Source organism: Callorhinchus milii, unplaced genomic scaffold, assembly GCF_018977255.1.
Source record: "Callorhinchus milii isolate IMCB2004 unplaced genomic scaffold, IMCB_Cmil_1.0 Scaffold3, whole genome shotgun sequence".
NCBI lineage: Eukaryota > Metazoa > Chordata > Chondrichthyes > Chimaeriformes > Callorhinchidae > Callorhinchus > Callorhinchus milii.
In genome coordinates this window covers 85,471,122-85,490,314 of record NW_024704744.1, presented here as the reverse complement: position 1 = coordinate 85,490,314, position 19,193 = coordinate 85,471,122, and the positions used below count along the sequence as shown (strand labels likewise).

Here is a 19,193-nt window from a genome sequence, read left to right as displayed (position 1 = left end):
CAATAACAACAACACATTACATTTGTATACTGCCTTTCACGTCAGGAGAATGTCCCAAGGCGCTGGACAGTCAGGGATCCGCAGTCTTGCTGCACATTCTTTACCCTCTCTGTGTCACCATCGGTTTGCTGAGCCGTAGTTCCTACACCTGGCACTCTCTCCCTCTACCACTCCATCTCTCTTCCCCCCCCCCCCCGCCCCCCCTTTCTGTTTTTAGGTCTCGCCGCAAATCTTCCCTCTTAAAACGTACCTACGGTCATTTCTCCCTCCTTAAAGGCCATCTAACCTCATGCTTATAAAGCACTCTGGTTTAGCTCTTCATGAAGAGTGGTATATAAATGAAGTTGTTGTTGTTGACCTGTGTGTATGGGTGTGGTGTGTTAATTGTAATGAAAATTTAAATGTCATTGTTTTTGCCAATTACTCCATCACTGAAGTGTTCGTGCTTGGACCCAGCAATGGTTCTGCTGCATTATCCAGTACGTCAGAACACAACTATCCAGCTCACTTAGCTTGGAAAGGGTCTAATAAGGCTGTCCAGGCTAGTTTAAAAAGTAGCCCTGAATAAATGAGACTGCCTGAAGAAATTTGTAGAAACTTCTTAAAAAATTCAGTATTGTAATGGAAATTACAGTAAATGAACCTAGTTTCACAAATGGGTTGAAGACTAATGTCTTTTGTATAACTGGTTATGCAGAGTAAAGGTGCCTTGGTCTGCCATCTACATTAGCGACAAACTTCATTACATTAATGCAACACAAGGTCTGAAGAGAGATGAATTTAGGGAATTGCTTCAATTAGGAAATAGCACATGGGTTGACCAGTTTGGATATTCAATTCATTAAAGTAGTTTTGAATACCATTTGTAAAGGTCACTATAACTGCCTTTCTAAACAATAGGAGGGGGAAATCTTGAGCACAGAATTGTATTGGAAAAGCATATTAAAACTGAGGTGGTCCTGGTTTTATGGCACAATTCTGCTGTGGAAAAGAACTTGTTGTACATCATATACTGCAAGCGATCTATACCTACTGAATGTCTACAGTAAAATGTAGAGTTATTTATTGGTAAATGATAATGCACATTTCTGTAATTAATGGGTGAATCCTACAGCCCTAACATCTCGTGTCTCAGCCTTAAAACCATTGTTTTAAAATGTAATATATAGAATTTTAGAAAATTCTTAAATTCACTCAACTTGGAAGCCATGATTTCACAGTTCTTAAAAATAGTCCAACAAATTGAGACTGAATTTAAGAATTTTTGAAAATTCAGCACCAGAATTTTTATTGTAAGCCAAATCCTTAAATCTCCCTGGTCTCAGGATTCTGTAGTTTTTCTGTTGCAGTGAGAAAATGTTACTTGGTTGCAAAATTATCTAAGATCAGTCGGTTCACTTTGGATAAATCCTGTAAAGCACTTCAAGATTTTTGATGACGTGGTAAAGCATTATATCAAATGGCAGGATAATTATATAGGTTTGCGGTAAAAGCTATATCATTGGGAAAACTATAGGACCTGCATATAAGGGTTCCAAGTATTAGCCTTCATTTACCCCTTTTTGCTGGGGGATAGGGGCAGTATTAAGAATGAAAGGAAAGAAACAAAAAGAATAAAGAGAAACGGCTGGAATTTCCTCTCCCCTGGAGTTTTTCATCGCTTTCTCTTTCTCTCATACAACCTCTGTATCATAGGCGAGGATGGAGACTTTTGGTGTCAGTGACACTAACCAGATGTCATGATGTCACAAATTTCAAGTGAATGTGGATCTGGAAGATTTGTGCATGTGTGTAGGGAGGGGGGGCGGGGGAGGGGGTAGAAACTGTTTTGGAGCAAGGGAAGTATTACTATTATAAAATAATTTTAACAAATGTTGAATGTTTCTTCACTCCTGTTCCCCACCCAAATAAAAACTGGCTCTAGCGAGAGCTTTCAAATGTTGTAAGTTAGCCTTGTGTTGGGTGAGTTTTCCCAAAAGATGTAATCACCTGGGGTCTTCACCATAGTATCTTTCATGATCTTGTGTGATCTTTTCCTAGTTGCTGGTATTTTTGAGACACAAGCATAAATAAGTGTACTTCAGGCCCCTTTTTAAAACTGTGTGAAGCTGCACCATGGTGGTAAATTGGAAAGCTATTGTGTAGATATTGTGTAGATTGTACAGAATATAATGAAAAATCTGGAAACATTGTAAAGTGCTATGTTTCAAACTGAAAGTGAGTTTGGTTCAGAAATATAATTTTAAATATAACTTGACCTCGACCATTTTGTTCAGACTCTCTCCATTTTGCTTCTGTAATGCTGTAGTACATTGAAGACTTCTTTTGGTTGCTAAAACCTTTCTATTCTGAAGGAAATTAGCCTCAGTTCTGAATCTTCCAGCTTCATCAGCAGTGTGTCCCATGTAAAAACCAAATTGTGAAGACCTATGAAAAACATTTTTCTTAAGTGATTGTGTTAATGAGTATATCTCTCCAGAGGACCAAAATTCCAACTGGTCTTAGCCTTTAGGACTACTTTTAACAACTGCGGAAATAGTGTTGAGTGTTTGATTCCTCCCTTCTAATTGTATGATTCAAAACACTAAATAAGTCTTGTGTTTTGACTAGCAGTAAACACTTGTACAATTTTTTTTACAGCTAGGATTTCAAAGAGAAAGGCACGAGTTTAAGAATGACAAAAAACCTGCATTGAAATTAAGGCTGAATAAGAATTTTTACAAATTTTTAAATTTTGAAATGAAATAATCTTGTAGACAGACTAAATTAACTTTAGTCCTGATGTATGCTCTAAAGCATCAAAGCCAGTTCTTACCGTAAGACCATCAACCTGCTGAATTAATTAGATTTTGTGGATAGTGGAGATGGGGAGACAGACAGATGGGGAGATAGCGGAGATGATGAGTTATGTAGAGGAGGGCTCAGCTGCTTTGTGTGTGAGGTATAATTGAAGGTGGGCAATGTAACGGAGGTGGAGGGAAGCTGTCCTTGTTAGGGACCGGATATGGGATAGGAAGGATGGCTGGGTATCAAACCCGATGGCAAGGTTACGCACACAAGGTTACGAAGCAGTAGGTGGTGGGCTTCATATGGGTGACGATGGTTGAGAGCGAGGGGGGAAAAATGGAGGCAAAGGAGTTTAGAGTGAGGACAGTAATATGCGACGTGGTGGAAAGAGTGAGTTATGTAGAAGGCATGGGGAGTGCTAGGTAACATGGGGGGAGGAAGAGGAGGCAGCCAAGTGAATATTGTCTATCTTAGAGATGAAGAAGTCCAGGAGCTCTTCACCCTTAGCATTAGGTGTGAGGTGTTCTCCTGGGTCCCATTTGCCTGTTCAGGTGGAGGTTAAAGTTCCCATTGGTACTGTTTAAAAAGAGAAGGAAGTTTCTATTGGTGTTCTTGCTAATAATCCCCTGATTTCTTTTTCAAAAGTGGTCATTGATTTCTTGGCTGTTTCTGGGACATTATTACTGTGCATAAATTGGCTACTACATTTGTCTACAAATATACAGTCATTAATTGCACTTTACAGAAGTGCTTTGAAACACTTATCATTTGATATGGTAGGAAGTTGTATCAAATGGAAGGAATATTATTCGCCTATTTTTGAAAGTACTTAAAATTTTGAGGAATAAGTGGAGTGAAATTGAGTTGTCATGCTGAATCTGCTGGACAATTTTACAAACCCTCCACTGAACTGTAGACAGCATGTGAGTTTTAGACATGTTAAGGTTCATCCAAACTTTCTTTAGAATTAAAACTCCTGCATCTGTAATGCTTCTGTTCTCTGCTAGTATGGAAAGCTCACACTGAAGGTATTATTGCTTAATCCATGTAGCTGAACTACTTCAGGGTGGTCTGAGGGTCCTAGTATTGTGAAATCGACTCTGCTTATATTTGGAGTGCACTGCACAGAGACTAGCAAGCAGCAATTGCATGTACACAAACTATACAGGCTTTGTTTTTGAGTCATGCTTAATAGCTTTTTTGGCTGCTCTCCCTTCCACAATGACTGAACAAGGTCCATACAGACAGTTAGGGTAAAACTGCATTTCTCAGAAAAGATGGCTGAACCTGGTTCCAGTGGCAGTGTTCATATTGGGGTTGTGTTACCTCCAGAGATTGCCTGACTCAGTTGGTTTTGCCTTTGGCTCTAAAGGTTGTGGATTCAAGCCTTAGGTCCCTCCAAGCCAAAAACAATAATAAATTGGTCATTTTCAATCTACGACTGTTTGTGGGACATTGCTGTGCGCAATTGGCTGCCGCGTTCGCCCACAAATATACAGTCAATTCACTTTACAGTGTGTTCTGTGAAGCGCTTTGGGACGTCCTCCCGACGTGAAAAGCGCTATATCAAAATGCAAGGATTATTATTATTATTAGGTCAGGACTTGAACTCATAGACTTCCAGGCCTATGAAGTGCCTACAGCAGTGCAACATTGTTCTGGTGTCATCCTTCAAATTAGACATTATAACGAAGTCCTGTTAGGTGGCTGTTAAAGATCCCGCGACACTATTTAAAATGAAGAAGGCGTTTCTCCTAGTGTCTGAGGAACAGTCCTCCTGATTAATTGGTTATTCACCTCATAGCTCCTTGTGAGTTCTTGATGTGCGTAAAATGGCTGTCCTGTTTGCCTATGATAAAAAAGAGATGCTGCACTTCACATTAGTGTAAAGAATTTGGGAATATTTTGTGATCTTACCTCCTTCACTTCACTGCCCGACTGCTAAATTACACCTGCTGTTAGTGGTAGGAGGTAATGTAAATGTAGCAGCATTGTGGTGACAAGGTTAACCATGACTAATAATGAAGCTGTTTTTAAACTTTATTGAAGTGTAATGTGTAATGAATCCATCTTTTTTTAAACCAGTTTAAGCCAATGGGATCTATGATGTGAGTGGTAGATATTACAAAGCATGCCTGGCAAGTCTGAGGATAAGTGAGTTTCCTGAATTGCTGAGTGTAGACACTGCCAGTTGTTGCATGGTTGTGAAAAACAGCTGAAAGGCTTTTGAAAAGCAGCTTGAACCTTTTAATGCCTTGTAAGTGATACGTTCATCATGGTACAGAGTTTTATTTTTCAGTGTGAAGAGGGGGCAAAAAGCACAGGATGGATTCAATACGATTTTAATCAATGCCAGAAATCAATTAAGGAGAGGTTTAACAAGCTTGTAAAACGTTTTGCCTTTTCATCGAGAGAAAATTGCTTGTGATCTGAAACTGAGTGAGGCTGTTGTATACATTGAAACGTAAATAAAATAAGGTGAGATTTCACATTAAATAGGTTTCATTAAGTATTTAAAATGTAATTAATTGTTTCTTGATTCTGATTTTGATCGATCTTTTGTAGGGGTAAAAGATTTTGTCAATAATCTGTTTAGCAACCTTTAGGTTTATAATAAATACTGATATTTTTGTTCCCCAAAATATGGTATTTATATATTCCATACCATCAGACAAACGGTATGTATTTTCAGGACAGGATTCATTTGTACTATTTACATGCCCCCAGAACAATATACAGTACCATCAAAATTAATTTGCAATTTTGTTGCAAAAGTCTGTTAAATAAATTTAAAAAATTTAAGTTTGTTCCTTTGTGTTTAATGTTATTTATAAGTAAATAGTAAAAATTAAGTGCTTGCTATCAAAAAGGAAAAAAAATCCTTACATTTGATATAACACCTTTCATGTTGGGAGGAAGTCTCAAAGTGCTTCACATGATTTACTGTTACAGAAGGGTAAAAACACATCAGGATAATTGATATTTCAGTGGATCTAACCTTTCTTTCGCTTACTGTTCCAAGAAGGTTATGGAGTGAATGTCTCTGTTGCACTCTACAGAAGAGAAATCAGAGGGATTCATTAAACTAGGCATGCCCTATGGTTCTATCCATAAATTTTAGTACCTTATTATTCTCAAATGGAAGTGGAAATTGGGCTTGTGCTAACATACCAGTTCTTAGTGGGTGGCCAAAGGGGACATTGGCAGATCTGGGAACAGCCTGCCTTAAATTAATCGAAATGTATAGACTTCAGTAAGTATTAGCAACCAGCTTCAATGGGCTTTTCTATAATGTATCACATAACCTTTAAAAATGGTCTGGAGGCAGTGGAAGGCAATTATTGAATCTTGGGGGGTTCTTACGATTTCACAAAGCATTTGTACATCAGAGCATCTTGATTCACTTGCCGCCTTTATTGGAAGTTTCCCAGAGCCTTAAATGATATGGACGTGCTGGATTCCAATAGCCTGCTTGTTACAGTCAAGATATGCATGAATAGGGATCATTGTCTCAAAGGAAACAGACCATTCAGGTTTAACTACTGTAGTTTACTTGGTGGGTTAATACGTGGAGCACTTTGCCCAGGGAGACAAAGGAGGTAAATATACAGTAACAGCTTTAAGAGGGAATTTGATAGGTTTATTATGACGATTGTTGGAGGTAATATAAGATAGTCATCATAATAATAGTTCATACATTTGATATGGCACCTTATCACATCATCAAAACATCTTAAAAGTGCTTCAGATGATTTTTATTGTGAGATGCATTTAGTATATTTGTAGGTGATGTGCACATTGGTGTTATTTTATGTAATATATAATGTTACATTTTATGCACACATTATGAACAAACATACTGGATATTCTTCCCACACTAGGCTCCGCGAACCTCTCACTCCCATCTCTCCCAGACTGCATGAACTATCACACACACTTTTTCTCACTCCACTAGCTCCCTATCTGCCAGGGAATTGAGGTACAATCAACAACCTTACTTTTGTGTCCCTTCATGGTCTTACCTAACCTACCTCTGTGACCTTCTTAAACTCTGTGACCAAACCTCCCGTTCCCTCTGCTTGGCCGGCACTGGCCTGCTTCATGTTCCCACCCTGCCCGCCCCAGCATCAGCAGTCGTTCTTTCAGCCTCTCTGGAACTCCATCACCTAGTCCCTTCCCTCACTTCCATCAACGTCTATCTCAAAACTTGCCCCTTTTGGCTCTGCCTTCAGTCATCTTCCATTGTCTTTTTCCCCCAACCCCTCCTGAATCCAAGCCTCAGCTCGGGTGCAAACCCCTGACTGTCCAGCATCTTGGGATGTCCTCCTGACGTAAAAGGCGCTATATAAATGCAATCTGTTGTTTTTTGGTGCCTCAGCGCTCACTGTGGTAAGCGACTTCAGATTAAGTCCACTGTGCACCATGGTAAAATGTATTTGCTTAACAAATCACATCCCTACTCTTTTTTTTCATTGACCCACAAGAAAGTGACTTTAGCTCAATACTCTAAGTCTAAAGAATAATAAATAGCTGGCAGTGAGTTTTGAAAGTAATAATTTAACTTCTGGTTTCTGCTGACACTTTTAAATTGCTTGAGCTTTGCTTACAGAGTTTGGACCTATCCAGAACTGCTCAATTAACTTGCTACGTTGTAAGTTTCTGTTTGCCAACTACAGAATGTGTAAAAACATTCTTATGATATTGTAAGTGAGTTTTTTTGGTTCCTATCTTGCTTGATGTCTTTGTCTACATTTTTGAACTGTGATTGCCTGTCCTAACTAATTTATATTACTTTTGACAAGATCAACTTCAATGGAAAGTTCCAAATGGCTAGGCACTACAGAGGGGAATTCATATCAATGGGTTTCTCAAATGGCTACTGCTGGGTATGCTGTTCAATACTTTGATACTGGTGTTCAGTACTTTGATGGTGTTGACACTGCTGAGAATGTAAAATAAAATGTAACATTTATATTCAAAAATTTCCCACTGCCATTATTTGATCTTTGCTCCACATAGCCATAAATTTTAAGGCAGTTTAAGTAAGGCTGTAGATGAAGTGTTACAAGACTCTAAAGTTTACCAGTTATAAACTAACAGTATATGGTCAAGGTTAATGCAGCTTGTGCATTTATAAAGATATGATAGTCTGCTTTATGGTTTCTTCCCTTCGCCCTTTTACCCCAAAGAAAATGTTGTGTTGTAATGCATAGATTTTGTTGCAAGGAAGCTGAGTGATTCTCCTACAATGTTCCTTCCTTTACTTTAGAACCAACCTTAAAAGTTGCCATCTTTCAATACATTAGCACACTCTACCTCAACAAGTCAGTCAGGAACCTTGGCGTCTTGTTCGACCCTCAACTACACTTTCTCCCTCACATCTGTGCCATGACCCGCTCTGCCTTGTCTCACCTCTGCAACATTCCCCGACTCTGCCACTGCCTCACACCTCAGGTCACCAAAACCCTTGTACATGCCTTCATTACAACCAGGCTCGACTATGCCAATGCCCTGCTTGTTGGCCTTCCCAACTCTTCCCTCCACAAGCTGCAGATCATCCAGAACTCTGCAGCCTGTGTCCTCTACCACACTAGGCTCCGTGACCCCATCACACCCTCGCCTGGCTCCCCATCCCTCAGAAGATCGAGTTCAAAATTCTCGTCCTAACCTTCAAGTTCCTCCATGGCCTTGCTTCTCCTACTTCTCCTACCTGCTGACCCCTGATCAACCTGTTCAGCAGGCTCCAGCCTGCTCCATGTCCACTGCCTGGCCCACCCCACCATCGGTGGTTGGGCCTTCAGTCTCTCCGCCCCACCCTCTGGAACTCCATCCCATATTCCCCTTGCCTCACTCCCTCTCCTGCCTCCTTCAAAGCACACCTCAAGACCCTCCTCTTCGACCATAACTTAGACCAACCTCTCTGCCCTCAACCCTCCCTGATCCAAACCTTCCCCCCACCCCACTCGGATCCTAATTCCTGACTGTTCCTAGTTGAGGGTCGAACAAGACGCCAAGGTTCCTGACTGGCTTTGGGATGTCCTCCCGACATTTTCTTTAAAAGAGGTGAACTGGCTCAATTTGTAGCCTGATAAGTTCCCAGGTCCGTTTGATAATGGCTATTTTTCACATGATAAAGTTTATTTAATGTCATGGTCTTGGGTGATAAAATAAGCCTTTTTTTTATCATTCACACAGAAATACTTGAGGGATGAACAGTTAATTAGTGCCTGGAAAGGTTTTCACAGATTCTTGAGCGTAAACGTGTTTATAATATCATATTTTTAGCAGTTTGGGGCAGGAGGAGGAAAAAAATAGTTGATGTAGAATGTTTATATATGGATTAAAACTGATGTAATACTTGAATCGCACAAGTTTAATTTGGCTAATTTAATGATCAGAAATACCCCCAGAAGGATAGTTTGCTTTTGTTAAGAGCTCCTGGATCTGGTTCTCAGATTTAGACTTTTTCCTCTCCTGTAAATTCATGTAACAAAATTCTTCAATGCTATTACTTTGCTGGAGTATATAATAATAATAATCCTTGCATTTGGTATAGCGCTTTTCACGTCGGGAGGACGTCCCAAAGCGCTTCACAGAAGACACTGTAAAGTGAATTGACTGTATATTTGTGGGCGAACGCGGCAGCCAATTGCGCACAACAATGTCCCACAAACAGTCGTAGATTGAAAATGACCAATTTATTGTTTTTTTGCTTTGGATGGATTATTATTAGGCGTGAGGAGTAAGGAAACTTGCCCAAGGTTTCGCCCTGACCTGCCGGGAATTGAATTCAGGTCTCTCACTTGCAAAGCGAGTGCTCTAACCACTGAGCTACAGGACTCCACAATATCCATCCAATACCTTCACTATTGCACAGTAGTCTTTAGCAGGGATACTTGCAGGCAAGAGAACAACTCCGCTGTGGGTCATCTTTGATTTTGAATTGTATAGTAAAAGAAATATAAAGGTGCAGTTTGTCAATGCACTATGCATTATAAGTCCTACTGTTACATTTAAATTGCAGCCCCCATTTCTGAGTAAGCGCCTTGGTAAGCCTAAGTTATCTCTGATGGGTACAAATGTGTTCTTGGGTGACTGTTTGCCATGATTTTGACTTTTCAAGATATCAAACCTCCCAGCATTTTCTCAACACTATAATCTTGTTTACAATATTCAATTCCTATTCTATCTTAATGAGGGATTGATTCTGCAACCATCTCTTTAATGTCAAAACTGGTTACAAAGCCCTGTTAAAAGGATTCCAGTTGTTAAGATTTCTTTGAACTCCTCTGCTTTGTTCAGATTCCATTATCGCAAATCCTTCACAGATTTATTGAAACATCCTTTCGTAGATAAAAATCCTTTCTTATGGTATGGGATGTAAAAAGAGGAACAATCTAAGCCATAGATGAGAGCCAGGTACTTGGGCATTTTTATACAAAAAGGAAAAAAAAGTAAGTCTATTTGAACACTCCAACAGTACAAGATTTAGTGAAAGTGCTACATCTTCACTTTTAAAGTGGTGTATGTCTTTACAGACCAGCACTGGCTGTGTCCCAACCCAGTGGAATTATTGTTAAATGAGACATGAAAGAAGGACATAGCATAATAATTTTTGAAGATCCTATCTCCACTTGGCACAATAATTACTAAAAGAAAGGGGTAATAAGCAAGTCATTTAATAATAAAAAGGTCCATGTGCATTGAGGACTTTGCCCAATTGTGCTCATCTGAAAGTCAACCAATAAAAGGGCAAGTGTCTATTGTCCTCAGAAAAAGTCAAGCGATTACTGTGTAACACAGCCTATATGTACTGTAGACACCATAGGGCCGACAGCCATCATGATCTTAGCCTTAAAGACCTTTGTAAACCCTAGCTCGGGTGCAAACCTCAGACATTACAATGCTTAGGAAAGTTCTCCTTTCATATAAATGTAAATTTATATAAATCTAAATAATATTACTCAATCCACGGCTGTTTGTCCGACACTGCTGTGTGCAATTGGCTGCCGCGTTTCACCCACGAATTACACAAGTCAATTCAATTTACAGCATATTCTGTGAAGCGCTTTGAGATGGCTCAACGATGTGATAAAGTGCTATATCAAATGCAACGATTATTATTAGAAATTTGTATTGTCTCACAATGTAAAATTGTGCAGAATTTTGGAAATTTCTTAAATTGGAAGGAATATTGCCCAGGTATGGTTTCAGTGACTTCAGGTTTATTCTGAAATCCAAAATATCCAAGATCCACAAAAGCTCCAGAATTGAGAGTTGCCTCAAATACAACTGCTCACTTGACTTTTTTTTAAAAAATTAGCCTTCTGTGCATATATAAAATGTAAATATCTTCCTTTTTAGAGCAGGATTTTTTTTCCCCTCATTGCTTTTTCATTATATACCTATGAGAAGGAAAAAAATCCAACCACAATCTCACTCTCTGCTGTACAGCTGTGTAAATAACATCTGTCCAGGCAAAAGAATTCTGTTCATATCTGGGCTAAGCAATCATTCACAGCCACTAATGTGGATTCTTTCAAGACATCCGTGTACAAGGTAATTTTCTCTTCATTGTAGAACAATTAATACTGCGGAACAGGATCAGAAATGATCTACTTATGCAGAATTTTACAATTTTTTATTTTGAATTAAGGGTTAATGAAAATCTTCTCTTCTCCCACACCCTAGTAATTTTCATGTACGCTTAGAAGGGATTCCTTCAATGTTCAGTTACAATATATATATTGGAGTCCTGTAGCTCAGTCGTTAGAGCATTCACCTTGTAAGCGAGACACCTGGGTTCAATTCCAGGCAGGGTGAAACCTTGGGCAAGTTTCCTTACTCCACACGCCTAATAATAATCCCTCCAAAACAAAACAATAATAAATTGGTGATTTTCAATCCACAACTGTTTGTGGGACATTAGTGTGCGCAATTGTCTGCCGCGTTTCGCCCACAAATATAGGGTCAATTCACTTTACAGTCTATTCTGTGAAGCGCTTTAAGATGTTGAGAAGATGTGAAAAGCGCTATCTCAAATGCATGGATTATTATTGTTATATATGCATTCCGTATAATTCCTTTAGCTTTAGAAAATCATTTTAATGAACTACAGTAATTCATTTGAAGAGCATGTTCCTAATTACTGTTTAGGTACTTGAATTCTGAAATGTAAAGCATCTGATTTTTAACCTTGTATTTGTCTCATGCAATTCTTTGGTTTGCTGAACTTCTGCTTTCCCTACTTCGATTTCATGGGGCCCTTTTTCCCAACCTTTGAACTAATTACATCATTTAGTGGAATGGTTCTTCTGAAAAGGAGAAAACATGAATTTGTCGATTATTAAAATTTAGGGCGCAGAGTTGAATTTTTGAAGTTAAACACTGGATTTTAATAAAGCACCAATTAGCTTTAAACTATTAAAGATATATATATATATGAGGCTTAGGCTATGGATTTTTCTGCATTTGGCAGTGACCAGTCATTTCTTTAAAACCTCCTTCAGTGTTTTTTCCCAGTCACTTTGCCAAATACTGTAGTGAAATAAAATCTGTGTGGGAACTCATTGAACTGGAATTAAACTGAGTGACACAGACTATTATTTGGTGACAGAAATCAAACAAGTCAAAAAGCAAGCTTGACTCTGTTATTGGAAGCATTAGTATAATGGTGGATTATAATAACTATCTGTGATATAACCAAAATGATTCCTTCTTTGGTGACTTGCTTTAAGCTGAAGCAATTTTTTTTGTATAATCCATTCAGATTTTGAAATAACACAGCTGCTTAGATCTGACCATAGAATTACTTCCATTTGGATGCTTCACTGCTATCTATTTGAGTCTTGTCTTGCTCACTGGCCAATTTTAGGTGAAAGCAGTTGAATTGGCAAATACAATCATCTATTCTTAACCTTGTTATCATGCTTTGTGTTAGATTTGGACACAGTTGAGTAGAAATATCAAGGAGGTGTACTAACTCTACAATGGACCTTTGCTCTTAACTTGAGTCCAGTACACTTCTTGATTTACCCTTGGGTCATCAGCTGCAGAGTAAATGCCTTTTCTCTCCTCAAACCTTCAGTCAGGAAATTGTAATGCATCAAGTAAGTCTTTTGTGCTATACAACTAAGTGTTGGTTGGGAGACATTGTGAAGTGGATTATTACACTGTTGGGGAGAGCTAAAAGTGTGTTTCTCATGGGTTATCCTCACTTCACAAATTTCTCACTCTAGTTTCATGGCACCACACCAATGTATGGGATCTGATTCTATTGATTCTTTGGAAATTGTAACAAATTGCTTCACGATCTCATGGTGATTATCTGGAGAAACATTTTTGACAGTCAAGTTACCATACACAATTATCTGACTGTGTTGATCTGTGAGCCCAAATAATATGCACATAATACATCTTCAAAGGTGATTGATGCTGATAGTGATAGAGGTAAACAAAACATGGAAGCATTCATTGTTTTCTGTTCTCAAGTTACACTTGTGGCCTTCTGGTCATAGGGTTGAGAACTTAACTTGATTCAATAATATTGGTTTACATGACCGGTATGATACTTTCACACGACTGTATTTGGAGACAGCAATTATTGAACAAGACTTTGTTAGTAGCTGTGGATATATATTGTGGAATGTGATCTGAAACATAATTGAAGTGCCAATGTGCAGGTTTCATGTATGCCTTTTAATATAAAAATCAGTGGTTTGGCAAAATTCCTTTTGTTGCTTATGGTAATGCCAGTTTTGTGGCTCGATTTGTTTTAAAATTAGGTAAATAAAAAGGTAAAGTTTGCAGGAAAATGGGTGAAAGCCTAATCTCATTGCTCTTCTCCACTGGTTTAAATGGTATATAGACTTAAGCAAGTCCATTACTTTAGTAACGCTATCAATTGTATGCATTGGAAGCATCTACAGAACATCTTCAAATCTAAAAAGTATTGGGTGACGTGTTAAGGTGAAAATATTATTTACACAATTGGGATGAAATTTAAGAGCAGTATAATATAATGCAGTACACATTGTAACCTTTAAGTTGTCGGATGACATGTGTCTGCTGTTGGCCTTTTGCCATTGTACACTACTGTACCTAATTGACTGGAATATCCATCTTAAATTTCTCAGCTCTGTTTCCTTGTTCTAAACTGCAGACTAAAATGGCAGTTCTGGTACACTGGTCTGCAGTTTTTTTTCTAAGAAGCATTGATCATTAATGCTGAAGTAAAAATGGAATTAATATCAGTCCTACAACGCTGCAACATTAAAATAACTTGGCCGAAGTGTTGTAAAAACCAAACCCCATTCTGGCCCTTTTTATATTTTATTACCACAGGGCACAATGGTTTATTTCTTGTATTTTCACATTGAAAATTTGCTCTAAAATACAGAATTCTAGTAGGTTGTTGAAAATTGGATGTTTTATTTGGAACCCGACAGGAAACGCATTGTGCAATTTTACCTCATGTAGAGTACGTATCCAGTATCCATCCAGATGCAACTGTTTTGAATTAACAGCTCAGAAGAAAGAATGTGAGTGCTTAATTCCCGAGCAAGATAGGTCTTGAACCAAGCCAATTCTCATTTGCTTCAGGAGTTGGAAGGTGCTAGTGCTGAAAACCTAAAGTGATTGCAGTACATGTCTTCATAAATGTGCTTAAGATTATCTTAACACAAAATATAACAATGCTGTACTAAAACACTAGCATCAAATACCAGGCACTCAGACCCATACATTTGTGGTCGTGTTACGACACAGTCATCAGATTTCCTCACCAGTTTATTCAGTGCCAAGCAAGGGTCAGTTGATCTGTTATATTTCAGATGCTGGAATGAAATACGCGATGCTGTCTTGTGTGCAGAGTTAAGGGATCAAGATAATTTTTCACTATTAAATAAGAACCATAGAACTTCTAATCTTAGACACAATAGGAAGCCATTCAACTATTTGTTTTTTTTGCCCACAAATATAGTCAATTCACTTTACAGTCTATTCCGTGAAGCGCTTTGAGACGTCTAGAAGATGTGAAAAGCGCTATATCAAATGCAAGGATTATTATTGTTATTATTAATGGTTTTTGCTGCTCCATTGGTCATCGGATATCTGACACATGACCATGCTTAATAGTACCCAAATCAAACTCTTAAGCACGGTGATTGGTTTACACGTGATGGAACATGCAGAACTCCTCCATTGAAGCCATCTATTCTCAACCCAATTTCTTGCCTCTATTTCCCTCCTCTCTTTATATTTATCTAATTCCTTTTTAAATACTCCCAATTGAATCTGATCCAACTGCCACCACATCAAAGGATGATTTTCTGAGGGCAGTATTATATTCCAGACTTCTACTTTCACACTGTTCCTGGAGATTCTTTTGAAACGATTTGTGGGCAATTTATTTTAGTGGTGTGCAACATGTTTAGTTTAAGTGAAACTGCTTTCTAAAGAACTCTATGTGGTAAGCATCATTTGCTTCTTAATGATTCCATTTTTTTCTTTTCTTTAGATGATAGCATCTCTGCTGCAAGCACATCTGATGTCCAGGACCGCCTTTCATCCCTTGAGTTGAGGGTCCAGCAGCAGGAGGATGAGATCACAGTGCTGAAAGCAGCTCTGGCCGATGTGCTCAGACGCTTGACTCTCTCTGAAGATCAGACGGCTTCTATGAGAAAATCATCTCCTGGTAAAGGTAAGGTTGGCAAAAATAGTTCTGGAGATGAGATCTTGCCGCAGCACTTAAGAAACCATCACATAGATAAAGATAGTGCTATGAACTACAGGGGAATCCCATTATATTGCCCATCAGTGCAACTTATAGGTTAGGGTGGGTCTGCTGTGGACCCGCACTGGCTGTACACTTAATGTGTACTTATGTGCAGCACGTGCCCTCCAACACCACACATGTACGGCACGCAGGAAGTGATGTTGGTGACACTTCTTGCATACAGTGCACCTGTGTGATAAGCAGAAAGTGATGTTAGCCCAGAATTCATCCATTTTTCTGCATCTCACTTAGAACATGATCAGTGACTCTAAATCAACCACATTTTAATGAGTTTTCCCTGGATCTTACCAAGTATGTAATGTTTCTTTAAAAAAATTTATACCACTAATACAAAAAACTGCTTTTTAATGCCGCGACTTTCATTGAGACTGCTCTATAGATAGATGCCAGAAGCTTATGTAGATGTACTTCCAATTGGTATGATATTTTTGGAGAGCTCGGCCTCCCAAATCATTTACACTCATGCATTCATCTTTACGGATTTCAGTTACTCGTTTCGACACGTTACCTGACTGAAGAGTAGTCAAAATGTTAACCTTAACACCTCGACAAGGCAGCTGAATGCATCAGTGTTCGAACTCCTGATGGAACATATTGAATGGCACTTAACTACATTAAATTGGCTGCTTGCTCCATGTTCAATGTGGGCCAAAGATTTTGCATTGTTTCCATATTTTGGCATGCTTGAACCTCGGAATATAGTGATTGGCTTTGCTTTTGCTCTAAAAAATTTTTAGGGCATGACATTCCTGCAGCAGAGTGAGAAATATTTACTCCAGGAGTGTGTCCATTCGACTGATCATTTGATCACTGTCAGAATTGCCATTTTTGTTCAGCAATCGTGATATTATTTTGTTGCCAGAAGATTGGTATTTCACACATATAGAATAACTGCTGAGAGAATTCAGTGTCTGGTTACAGTTCATTCCAGAATCATGAATGTAGATAAACTGTCTCATCGATGAGAAAGTGTTCCAGACGTTCTTTTATTTGGGCAAAAGACCATTTATAACTTGCAATACTTTCGGGGTTTTCCCACTCCACTAAAGTATGCTGCTGTCACCAGTGAGAGATCCCCCGTTTATATTGGTGAGGACTTGATTTTGTGATGGTGTTTAAAAAGGAATAAAACTAAAATCTCAATTAGAATCAGAAGCTGATATTGACATTCTGAAGGTCATTAAGGTCAGCTGGAATTTGCTTTAACACTAGTCTAACCAATTTGTTTCTTTGTGGATTTCATTTACAAGTGGGCAATACATGCAACAACGTTCCTGGCATGAAAGTGCTTTCAGTAATATTCCATAAACTCCCAACAAGGTGCAGTAGTAATAGCTGATTTGGGGAAAAAAAAGTTATGAAACAAAACTTAAAATATTTGCATCTGTGTTATTATTTTCCAAATTGAATCTTAATACTAAAAAACAGATTCTCAGTTAAAAGCAATCCCTGAGCCCATTTGAGGAAAGACAAATCAGTGGTAAAAGACTGAAAGCCTGCCAGTAGCCATGGTTTAACCTTCCTGTTCATGATACAGGATGTGTTTCCGAATGCCAAAATTTGTATTCCTGCTCTGAATTTGAGCACAAACAAAGTATAAATCATGATGTTATTTAAAATTTTCAGTACATTTCCTTTACAACATAGTTTGAGAACAGAGGACTTGTCACAGCAAAGGTGAAAAAATTTATTTTTCATACCATAGTGTAATTCAACATTTTATGGCATGAATAAGATATGTGTATAGTATCTTTTTTCATTATTGCACCACTAAAACTAGACAGTGTTTTGTCAGTTTCCGGTACATGCCACATAACACATTTTAAATGGTCTATGGCCATGCTCCTTGGTCTTAATAAATTAAATCTGTTTTCAGTGCTTAAGGTGCTCATGTCTTATCAAGTTTCAAAAAAAATTGGCTTGCCTCTAACAGAAACTAAATTCCTCCCAAATCTCAGCAGTTTCTACAGTTGGCTTATTGTTGCATTGCTTTGTTTCTCCTATACCCAAGCTGGCATCATGTAGTGAGCAAATAGTATCTACTGCCATAAAACAGCTGGTGTAGCAGCGACTCTCAAGATTGACTGTCGGATCGAATGGTAAAACAAAGCCAGAAAGAGATTCCCATATGTCTATCTGCAAAACAGCCTTCAGGCCCTTTACCAAAGTCTTAATTGTAAAATAGCAAATTACCCCCAGCAATGAAGACCTCTTGAGGCTCATTATGAATATGATTTTTTTNAAAGTGCTAATGTTTCTGAATGAAGTAGCCTGAAAAAATGTTCACTTTTTAGGGGTCTTCTTTGTTTTTCAGTAGCTTTCTCTTTTTCTCCTGATATGAAGGGTGCTATATAAATGCAATTTTATGATTTTATTTTTGTCTCTTTTCCCCCACCACCACCTCCACCCAGCACTGAAATTAAGTGTTCCTGTCTGGCAGTCTAAGAAAATGGCGAATAGTGTAAAATGTCCACAAAATGGTCTCTGTGAATAAGGCTCCTATATTGTTGTTCTTTACTCTTTCAAATTACATAGTATTGTGGACGGCTTTTAGCGTAAACTGCTGAAACACACAATGTTTCTTAAAAGGCTTTCTTTTGGAATTAAATCTTTTAATAGATAGTCGCTACAGTTTAAAACAATGGACAGCAATGCAGATAAAGTTATAAAGAGTAAAATAATAACGTGCTTATTGTTTTGAATGCGATTGGAATTTATTCTGCAGTACTTGCATTTTTTTAGACTGCTAACTATGTGAAATATTTAAATTAAATTTTAAATTTGCTGTTAGCCTACTTGAAAATGTATACTATATTCAGACATCCATTCAAACTTTTTGCTTAGCACCAATTTTATTGTATTTTTATGCATATACTGGTACATCATGAGATTTAAAACCTCTTGTACACTTCTGAAAATACTGACGAGTAGTTACTATGCTGTAAAATGGCATCTTTCAGTTGCTTTCCTGCTAAATGGGGTTCTAGGAATAGTTGCAGGGCATTGGCAAGTCATCAAATAGCCATTGTCAGCACAATGCCTCAGTGTACCTGCATGTGATAAACACTGCAAACAAGTGCTTACCTGTGTGGTGTCTTCAAACCTATTTTGAAGCAGTTAAATAATTGCTAAACATTGTGGGGACTTGACAGGCTCATTACATTTATAATAAATTTTCCATATAATTTATTTAGCATTCAGCTTGGCATTATTCCTGTAATAATGTGGACTGTAAAGTGATACCTGCACCATGTGGTTACAACAGCAGTGTGTTGTTGCAGCATTTTAATTCTGACACCCGATACGGCACAGTGCAGTTCATGAGCAGTGAGTGAATACTTTTGCCAGATTATATCATTTACGTAAGAATGTTGGCCTCAACACTGGACTCCCAAGGTTTATAGTAAAAATATTGTGTCTTGAGACCATTTTTCACCCAGACTTGTTGACATTTCAAATGCAAGTATTATTATTTCTAACACAGATGTCCAATACAATTCAATACAATTCATTGTATTTCACAGTTGTCTCAAAAAATTGCAAATTGTATTAAAACCTAACAATTACTAAAGGAAGGGGGAAGCTGTTTTATACAAAGGGTTTGCACTGG

The 19,193-nt window shown here is 38.2% G+C and overlaps 1 protein-coding gene across 4 annotated transcripts in view; it reads left to right on the top strand.

The window, feature by feature from the left end:
* LOC103177997 (EMAP like 4) overlaps positions 1-19,193 on the top strand; it is a 164,958-nt gene that overhangs the window by 75,022 nt on the left and 70,743 nt on the right. For all 4 annotated transcript variants that reach the window (XM_007892447.2, XM_007892445.2, XM_007892448.2 and 1 more), the window contains exon 2: positions 15,305-15,487. In XM_007892447.2, the coding sequence (XP_007890638.1) occupies positions 15,305-15,487 (183 nt within the window). The remainder of the gene's footprint in view (positions 1-15,304; positions 15,488-19,193) is intronic.